This window comes from Drosophila innubila (assembly GCF_004354385.1).
Source record: "Drosophila innubila isolate TH190305 chromosome 2R unlocalized genomic scaffold, UK_Dinn_1.0 1_C_2R, whole genome shotgun sequence".
Lineage (NCBI taxonomy): Eukaryota > Metazoa > Arthropoda > Insecta > Diptera > Drosophilidae > Drosophila > Drosophila innubila.
Window position 1 is genome coordinate 3,598,695 of NW_022995374.1, and position 10,954 is coordinate 3,609,648.

Here is a 10,954-nt window from a genome sequence, read left to right on the forward strand (position 1 = left end):
CTGAGTACAACAAAGAAGTAGCGCACTCGCTCAGGTACACGCACACACACACAAACACAAATAGATATATTCTAAGCTTAGATAAGAAATAGTTTTGGTTTTATATAAATAAGCAAACGTAAGTGCGGAAAAATATGTAAGGAATCTATGTGAAATTTATAGAATACAATTTGGTTTCGCTGTTGACTTTCAAGTATGCAACATATTACAATTAATGTTTACTAGAGCTTCAAATAGTCTCCCATGCACGATGCTGCTCAATGGAGTTACACTGAGCTTAAGAGTGTTGTTCGTGCAAGGGATCCATAACAATGCACCAATGCAGCTTGAGTTCTAAACCAAACAGATGGATAGAGAGAGAGATCGCCCAAAGTAGAGAGAAAGTAAGCAGACAAGCAAATGTGTGTGTGTGTGACTCTCTTGCTCTCAATGGTAGTTGGGCTATTTTCATGGTGGCTGATGGACTCACTTGCTTAGTTCTTCGTTGTCTGTTGAGCGCAGCGGTCGCTATCGTTTCGCTCGTTTCTGCTCGTTGTTCGTCGTCAGCGGCGCTGCGCATGCGAAAGAAAAGCGCGTAATAAGCAACGGACAGAAAGTGCAAGTAAAAAAGTGCGGCAAAAGAAAGAATCGAAACATTAACCAAAATAAACAAGAATTATGGCCAACTAAGCAACCTCGAGCTCAACAAACTGCCGTGTGTAAAAGTAGAAACGCAAATGAAAGCAATGCAAGTGCAGATATTAAAGACAAATTAAAGAAATTTTTTGTGCGTCGCCAGCAATATTTGTCCAAATATTTTGGACTCCTCACTTGCGCAATTTCCCATTTTCCATTGCCGCCCCTAAGCAAATAACCAAATCATTTTGTTTACCTTACATTATCGATGTTCGGCATTTATTTACGCAACTCGGACGCTTATCACTAACCTGGAAAAAGGCGCACTCGTAATACCTTGTTAAAATACCCACCGATACACCGATACAAAACCAAAGCATACCGAAATTCCAGCACTCAGCAGCTAATCCCAGTTCCGTTCCGTTTGTCCATTAGCATATGCCCAAAATCGCGCATTGCCTTATTTATTGCCGAGTCGCGCATTTCAAATATTTGAATATTTGGACCTGAAGTGATAACAAAAATGCCCACACACTGTGTTGGCAAGGTGCAGTAGAGCCACGCCCACGTACGCCCAAAAATGAGCAGCCTGCGACCTGCGAGTGTCTGCGATACGACGCCGCTGCAACGCTTCGAGAGTCAGAGCAGCTCCAGCGAGGAACCATCCTCGCCGACGGCAGCGAGCATCATTGCAGCAGCAGCAGCAGTCGCCGCGGCGAATTCAATTCCCCCACAACACCCACAACATCCACAACACCCACAACATCCACACCAACAGCATCAGCATTACAACAACAACAACATTAACAACAATGTTAAAGTCGACTTGCAGCTGCCGCCATTTGCGGCTGGAGTTGGAGCACTTGTCCCCAAGAGAACAGCTCGCGGCACAGCTCACATCTTTGGACGCATCTTTGTGGATCTGATTCTGCTCAGCTGCGGTTAGTTTTGATCGCGAAAATAATTTATAAACATGGAAATTTGATCAAGCTTTAATTGAAGTGAATGTAAATTGCAGTACGAGTGGAAAAGAGAATGAAAATCATACTCCTTACTTTCAGTGGAAATAATTTATGGTGAAATTTAAGCTACGAACATTAAGTTAACTTAAAATGAAACTACGAAAACGAATTAAATTTAGCTAGGGTTGAATAATTAGTTGGTAATTTTCTATAGGAGTTCGAAGTTAAAAATATGATTAAATAAAGAAATCAATACCATACGAATCGAATTTATCTGTGTATGAGTAATAAATTGGGAACTTTCATAGGAAATCAAAGTTAGAAATAAAAATAAATAAAGAAATCAATACCATATTCCTTACCACTCTCTTTTAGTGCGAATTTTTTATAGGAAAATTTAAGTGAGCTTAAAATGAAACTATGAAGACGAATCGAATTTAGCATGTTTGAGTAATTAATTGGGAATTTTCTATAGGAAATCAAAGTTAGAAATAAAAATAAATAAAGAAATCAATACTATACTCCTTACCAATCACTTTCAGTGGAAATTTATTATGGCGAAATTTAAGCTACAAACTTAAAGATAGCTTAAAATGAATCTAGAAAACGAATTTAATTTAGCTAGAGTTGAGCAATTAATTACGAATTTCCTATAAAGAATGTAACTGAATAAAGAAATCAATACACTATTCCTACCCACTCTCAGTGGGAATAAACTCAGGGAAATTTAAGCCTGGAACTAAGCCAGTTTTTAGTGAGACTAAGAAAACGAATCGAATTTAGCTAGAGTTAAATAATTGATTAGGAAATTACCATAGAAGCTATGAATCGGGTCATTCTGAAATGGAACTGAATAAAGATATCAATATTCCTTACCAATCACTTTCAATGGTAGTATTTTATGGGAAATTTAGGACTGGAACAGAGCCAGTTTTAAATGAACCTAATTATAAGAATGGAGTCTAGTTAGAGATGAACTATTGATTGGGAATTTCTTATGCGAAACTTAAACTTTGAAATTAAGTTGTTTGAAATGGAAATGAAAGAAAAGGAATTTGAGAACCACATAATTTATTTATTAGCTCTAAGAGAACTGTCACTTCTCTTCGAACTCTTTGTTTACGATCTGTTATCACTTTGTACCAATTGAACTCTTGCACTTCAACACATAAACTGCTTTATGAATCCATTGTGAAGTAGCTCTGGGTTCTTTAATGGCCCAAGTGCAGTTGTGGGGTAGAATGTGCCATATCAAGGTTTTCACAAGTCACAAGGTATGTACGACTGTGAATATTATCTGGGTCCCAGTTGGGCGCCTCTTGTTCACGCGCTTGTATCATCGTTCGCATATTTTCCATTAAATTAATGAAAACATTCTGAATTGTTGCATGTAGTATATTCTTTTTTCTAAATAATGAATAAGCATTTTTTTGTGTGTAGCTAGAGGGGCGGCTGATGGTAAATTCCAATTGTTGCCTCAATCAGCGCCCAAATATTCGCGCAATCGAGTGTTGTCTGATTTATACACGGCATTTGACTTAATTTACGTAAATGTTTGTGGGGGGAATTTATTTATTGTCGCTTGTTTAACAAAAAACAGCAACAAAATCAACAACAGAATCATCATTCACTCCAACAGCTTGAGCTTTAAACTGGAACTGGCGCTGTTTGTTTACCCACATTTAATTTAGGCATCATCAGCAGACCTCGTTCCGATGTTCCGTTGAGCCTGTGTGTCAGCTAGAATCCGACACTCGAACCACCGCACAGCAATGTTGCAGATCATCATCATTATCAGCATCAGCATTATCATTATCACTATCACTATCATTCTGGTGGGCCACCCTCGGCTAGCTTCATATTGCAACTGACCCACTTGGTTTTAGCACTATTTATTTTTCCAATTTTTTATACGATATAATAAATTATATTGATAACCTAAAAATTTTGGTGAGGATCCTCTTGCTGAATTTCTAATAGAGATTCGCTCTAATACCTGGAAAAAAATATCAAATTTTCTAGATGTTACAAATTTAAATGCAGAATTAATTTAGAGGCCAAATCATGATCAAAATGACATTCCGCTTGAAAATCTGATAATTTTTGATGAAGTTATGAGAGATCAAAGTTTTCGAAAAAATGTCAAGGGGTAAGTATGGAAAATTGGATGTTAGATGGCTTAGAATCGAAAAATATCAAATTTTCTAGATGTTAAAAATTTAAATGCAGAATTAATTTAGAGGCCAAATCATGATCAAAATGACATTCCGCTTGAAAATCGGTTAATTTTTGATGAAATTATGAGAGATCAAACTTCTTGAAAAAATGTCAAGGGGTATGGAAAATTGGATCTTAGATGGCTTAGAATCAAAAAATATCAAATTTTCTAGATGATTAAAATTTAAATGCAGAATCAATTTAGAGGCCAAATCATGAACAAAATGACATTACGCTTGAAAATCGGTTAATTTTTGATGAAGTTATGAGTGATCAAAGTTTTTAAAAAAATGTCAAGGGGTAAGCATGGAAAATCGGATGTTAGATGACTTAGAATCGAAAAAATATCAAATTTTCTAGATGTTAAAAATTTAAATGCAGAAACAATTTAGAGGCCAAATCATGATCAAAATGGTATTCCGCTTGAAAATCTGATAATTTTTGATGAAGTTATGAGAGATCAAAGTTTTTGAAAAAATGTTAAGGGGTAAGCATGGAAAATTGGATGTTAGACAGCTTAGAATCGAAAAAATATCATTTTTTTTAGATGATAAAAATTTAAATGCAGAATTAATTTAGAGGCCAAATCATGATCAAAATGACATTCCGCTTGAAAATCGGATAATTTTTGATGAAGTTATGAAAGATCAAATTTTTTGAAAAAATGTCAAGGGGTAAGCATGGAAAATTGGATGTTAGACAGCTTAGAATCGAAAAAATATCATTTTTTCTAGATGTTAAAAATTTAAATGCAGAATTAATTTAGAGGCCAAATCATGATCAAAATGACATTCCGCTTGAAAATCAGCTAATTTTTGATGGTTTCAGCCATAGAGCAAGACTTAGGTTCGGTTCACAACCGACTTATATACCTGCTGAACCCAAGGTTTGGGGTTTGAACCTTGGTTCAATTTAATACAACAAAAATATGGATCCATTGGGCTTTAATATTTTAGAAATAAAATGCAATTATGTGTGTAAATTGATTCATTTTATAAAGATTGTAACCTTGGATTTACGCATTTTACAGACCTTTTAACAATCTTTTCTCTAATCTTCAACTCTTATTACATTGTCGTTTTCCCCTTCGACAGTTGGTTTGACCATGCTCGGTTTCTCGCTTTGGGGTGAGCCAAACAAGCAGGGATTCTTCTGCAGCGATCTCTCGCTGAAGCATCCGTATAAGGACTCAACCATACGCAGCTGGATGTTGTATCTGATGTGTGCAGCGCTGCCCGTATCCCTGGTAAGATGTTGATAAGTAGAAGCTTTCATATCTAAGCATACTTTCTCGCACAGATCTTGCTGGTGGAGTTCTACAGATCGCAGGATAAGCACAATCAGAAGCATTCCCATGGTCATTATCACAGTCAGCAGGAGGGCAGCGGTTACTATCTGTGCCACATGGAGTTGCCCCATTGGCTGCTGGAATGTTATCGTAGGATTGGCTACTTTGTGTTCGGTTTGGGCATCGAACAGTTAACCACGGATATAGCCAAGTACGCTGTTGGCCGACTGCGACCGCACTTTATGACTGTAAGTTACAGTTCGGATTCTTGTTTAGATTCCAGTTTCAGTTCCAAGTGCTTTAATTGCAGCTCTGTCAACCCGTGCTTCTGGACGGCACAACTTGTCGGGATGAAGTCAATGTGGGTCGCTATATCGAGGACTTTAGCTGCTCGGCGATCAATGTAAGCTCCAAGATGCTTAAGGATATGCGATTGTCCTTTCCCAGTGGACATGCCAGCTTCGCTTGCTACTCGATGATTTATCTGGTGGTAAGTATGGTAGTTTTAATCCCTGATTATTTATTTATTTAGTTATTTAAATGTCAACTAAGAAAAGTTTACATAAGTTCAATTAAAATTATGAAAATTAATACTGAAATGTTAAAAAATACAACTAAACTCGACTTTTATCAACTGTTAATCTATCGATCCTCCTGGATCAGATCTATTTGCAGCGTCGGATGCACTGGCCACGCCTTAAAATGTTCCGCCACTTGCTGCAGTTCCTCCTGCTCATGTTCGCCTGGTACACGGCTTTAAGCCGCATCTCGGACTACAAGCATCATTGGTCGGATGTGTTGGCCGGTTCAGCAATTGGATTCACTTACGCGGTTGTGGTGGTAAGTTCAGTCAAAACTCAGTTATTAGCCATGGTTGATCCTTTAAGAAAGTATTTGATATTATTCAAAGATTTTCAACTCTCATAAGTTTAACAAAACTTTATCGATTATCATAAAAACTGTCTTTTTGATCTCTAAAGTGATTCTGCATTTAAATTTTTTTAAATTAGAAATTTAAAATTTTTCGCACATTTGTTTTTTTTTCCATACCAACCCCATAGCATATTTTTCAAAAGTTTGAGGTCTCATAACTTTGCCAAAACTTCATTGATTTTGATAAACAATATCTTTTTGAACATATTTTCACCTCTAAATTAAGCCTGCATCAAAATTTTGCTCATTTTCGAAAAATTTTATATTTTTTTTGATCTTGTATAACTTTGTCAAATCTTAACCGATTTTTATGAGCAGTACCTTTTTGATCATAGATTCACATTTGAATTGATTTTGCATCTAAATTTTATTAATTTGCGCAACTTTAAATATTGAAATTATTGGTACAAATGTATCAACTGTGTTGTTACCTCATTCATGTTATTGATATGCTAATTTTATTTTTCTCTTTCCAGACAATTTGGTAGCTTGATCCAAAAGGGTTTCTCCGCAATCGCAACTTCAAAAACGCTTCAATTCCCACCGCTTCGTTCTCCGCTTTAAATTTCCTGTGCATGAAGTTTCAGTTTTTAATTTATTGTTAGTTTCTACCTGTACGACTATCTACTTATCTATGAATGTATTCATACATTTTTAACTTTATATATACATACATATATATATATATATACGTTACGTTCTATGTCTTGTGCTTTACTTTAGTTATTTTTAAATAAACTTTTTATAGTGAATCTTAACTTCTTTTACTTGAATTATTTTAAAAATACACTTTATTGATTGAAATCAGAAGACCCCGAATTTTTTTTAAGTACGGGTTCTAAAAATAGCTAAGAAAGTATCTATAAAATTATCTTGATTATCTGCCTTTGTTTTTCAGAGGCATTAGACATAGATGTCAATGTTGAGTGATTACAGGGTATATGGGTGTAGAGCATTCGTTTGCATCAATTGAATTTTGTTAAAGAAACTGTTAACTTTAATTAGGGAAATATCCTTGGCTCTGATTTAATGTGATTAAAACTTTGACCTGCATTGACCAAAAGCTGTTAACTGAAACTGGTAACTTGGCTAACTGAATAGCTGAAACTGGCTAAAAGTTCTCTGTCAGCTTATTGGCTGCTCTGATGTGGCCAAAATGCGTTTGGCAGTTGCCGTTAGCTGACAGTTTGGCGCCAGATAAGAACATGACTTATGGCCAACCAGTTTGCCACTTGGCTATTTGGTTAGTCTGGACATGGCTGCCACTAATGGCTAATTAACAATTAGCAACAGTTGCAGTTTAAAAGAAGGGGCCAATTTGTTTTTGGCCTTTTAATTAGTTGTTGCTTCCCTGCTCAGTGCTTCTTTTGATTTGCATGCAATTTGCATATTAATTGAATTTATTGCTCATGCCACAAGTGAAGCTGTTGCATGCCACATTGGGGCATGCCACATTGGGGAGCAGGGGAAGAAGTCCATAACTCAATCCAGAATGAGCTGCAGTTTGAACACGTCGCTTTTAGTGGTTAAGTCAACAAGTCTTTTGCTCGCAGATTGATGAGTTTGTTAAATGTTTTTGTTGCCACAAGCCACAAGCCACAAAGAGCTGCCACAGCTGCCACTTGAGACTGCACAATTCCATTTCAAATTTTCATGCCAAGTCTTTGGACAATTAACACAATTTTTTATTTCGCTTTTATCACAACAATTACATTTCAGTTTCTCTCTCTCCCCCAATTTACAACATTTCTTTAATTTTCCCCACATTTCTTCCATTTTTTTTTTAGCTGGCTTTTCAATTGCCTCGCCTGCATATATATATACATATACTTTTATGTATCTGCATCTGGTGTTGTCAATTGGCCGGATTCGTGTCTGTCAATAGCTTCAAGTTTATGTCCCAATTTATCGCCAGCTGTTGATAGGCAAAATCGTGTTTCTTGCAAATGAGAACTTTTTTTTTACGACTATGACAAATGCCCCGAAGGCAGTTAAGTTGTTTCTCCATTTTCCACCATTTTTCCCAGCCCAACAAATTGGCAATTTCAAATTTCGAGCGCTAAAACTAATGCTTACCATGAAAATTCGAGGTAACACCGAGACACACTCCGCTTTTTATTTATGACGAAATGTGTGGAAAATTGCATTTTAGGGGAGGCAGCGGATCATTCATGTTCGCACCATTAAAACATTAAAATAAAAATACGAACTCTTACTCGCACTCACACAATGGACAAATCTCGATTCGCATCGGCAGCTCGTGATAAAAGTTATTGTTTTGTGTTCTTGCGTATACCCTGTATAATTTGAAATTTAATGAAAATTAGGGCATAATTGGGCAGTTAAAAATTTATAAAGGTGCTTAAATAGGATAAACTTTTTTTTAGCTTACCATCTGAATTGTAGTTTTTTGTTTATCTGTAAAAACACAAATTATTTCGTTTAACAGTTGAAATTTTTATGTAATTGCCTTTAAATTCAATGTATTTAAAAAATACATAATTATATATATAATACATAGACAATTCGTTTAGAAAAGTAAAGAAAGTAAATGGAATTTTTAAAATTGTATGCAAAATAACGAAATAACAAATTGGAAAACCCGGCTATAATTGGTGTTTATTTATTTATATATAAATAAATTTAAAATATAAATAAATACTTATATATAATAAATAAAGATATATATTTTAATCAAGGCTGCAAACCGAACCTCGTAGAACCGGTTCAGTTCGGCTTTGTAAGCAGCCCGAACCGGATCATGAACCGAACCCTTGAATTTATTTACTTTGCGAACCCGAACCTTTACCGAACCACTTTCTAAAATAAAAGGTTCGGCTCGAAAAAACAAAATAATTACATAAATTTTATAGTTTTCTAAAATTACGCAATTATTTGAGACTTCGAATTAAGATAAGTCATATTTAAATCTTCAAATAAATTTAATTTATCATCAAAATTTGATTTATTTAAAAAAAACCGAACCGAACCTTTAAGAAAATTTTGGAGGTTTGCAGTCTTGATTTTAATACTAATGAATATACAAAAAAAATCTAAGGATCTAAATTTGATTTGTATGCTTATACAAAGAAAATGATAAACAAATATAATTTATAACTGCTTATAAGAAATATTCATTTGTAAGTGGGAAATACGATTCTTAATTTATTTTAAAGAAAACGCACTATTTTTTTAAATTTAATATTTTTTTACTGCCTAATATTTTTTTAATTTTTGTGTTAAGAAAATAAATATATTATTAAAAAACAAAAACAAAACGTGGCATAGTTACTGAAAAGCTTTTAATCATATTTGAGTAATTTGAGAGAAAATGTTTAAAAATTTTTATATATTATTAAACCATTAACATATATGGTATTGTATTTCATTAAGTTAGTTAAACTAAAATTATTATTAAATTAAATTAAATACTAAATTCATTACAGACTTTCCATTCTATTTAAATGCTTTGTATTTATAATTATTTTTGTATACTTTGTTTCTGTTTATTTAAGCAAGCATATCGACAGGGTATTTTAGAGTCGAGCAAGCCGCTGTCACATGTTCTAGCTGAGCTCATTGCAGTTCCGTGACGCCGCCAGGTATGCCCACATTTCATGCTGCAATGTCCAGCACAGAAAGCGTTAAATTTTCCACATGCAGGGGGATGGTGAAGGGGCAAGGATGATGAGGCAGAGGGCAGGAGGGAGTAGAGTAGGGTATCTGCGCAGTCATAGGTCGTTATGGCGAACGTGGGCCAAGATTGGCGTGGGTAACATTTTATTTTTAAACCCGCAGCCTTTTGTCTACGAACGGAACGTGGTGTCTGTTGGATTCTGTGGCAGCCACACACAACGTGGGGCAACATGTCCTGTGGCACCTACAATACAGGTACAGCTACAAGTCATGTGGGCAGCAATTAGTTGTCCCTCAGGCAACTTGTGTTGGCCCTAAACGTTTATTAATGAGCTCGCGTCAATTTGCAGATATGCGCATTATTTATTGGCCTGGCCGTAAGTGAAATCTATAAATCTTGGTCAGGCTTTAATAGATAACAACATGGCCAGAGCCGAGATTCAAAGCTGGCAGCCTATAAAGATTACAAGCGCATAAATCTAGACACTCTACAACGAGGCGTCGACTCTGCAACGAATTTATGCGCACATTAGCGGAAATTTCAGGTAACGCCTTGTTAAGCCCCTCCTTCCCTTACCTTTGACTTCTCCCCCTCTTCCTTTTTCTCTCCCTTTATTTTTATTTCTTAGACAATTCTGCGCTATTTTCCATTTGAATGCATTTTGAATGCGGCTAAAATTGTTGTCGTTGCTTAAAAGTGACACATAAATAACTTGCAACATGCAACTGCCACCCCTTTCACTTATTGCAACACTGTTGCACCCCTTTTGCCGCACAGCGGGATTCGGCAACAAGCGCCTCTTTTGACACCTCTTAATGTGCCTCGTGAACAACTGATCAACTGAACAACTGAATAACTGAATGACTGAATGAGTGAATGATCTATGAGTACCCGTTTGCCGGCTTTACAATACATTCATTTCAAGCGGCTTAAGTTGCTTTCAACTTTTGGCAAACAAACTGTTAACGTTTTCATTTAAGACAGCCAACAACATTGAGAACTCCTCGTCCTACTCTCACACGAGGGGGGATTTGAAAGTAGTTTGCAAATAAGACTTATTTTTTATTATAAAAATTAATTTAGATAAATAAAATATGAAATAATTATTATCAGGGGTGCCACAGAAAACGAAACCAACCGAAAATCTCTTAAGTCTTCATAAATTTTTGGGAGATTTTGGGTTGGTTTAGGTTTTCATTTAAAATTCATATTAATTAAATAATAATAATATGTTTATTTAAAAACCATATTATGTATATGTAACTCTTAGTATAAATTTTTATTATTAAAATCAAAAATAAA

The 10,954-nt window shown here is 35.3% G+C and overlaps 1 protein-coding gene across 1 annotated transcript; it reads left to right on the forward strand.

Moving 5' to 3' along the window:
• Positions 1 to 477: 477 nt before the first annotated feature.
• Positions 478 to 6,771, forward strand: LOC117785328 (putative phosphatidate phosphatase). The gene is made up of 6 exons (XM_034623280.1): positions 478 to 1,556; positions 4,889 to 5,040; positions 5,094 to 5,330; positions 5,393 to 5,572; positions 5,746 to 5,922; positions 6,492 to 6,771. The coding sequence occupies exons 1-6, from the start codon at positions 1,196 to 1,198 to the stop codon at positions 6,501 to 6,503; spliced, it is 1,119 nt and encodes a 372-aa protein (XP_034479171.1). The 5' UTR covers positions 478 to 1,195; the 3' UTR covers positions 6,504 to 6,771.
• The last annotated feature ends 4,183 nt before the right edge of the window (positions 6,772 to 10,954 follow it).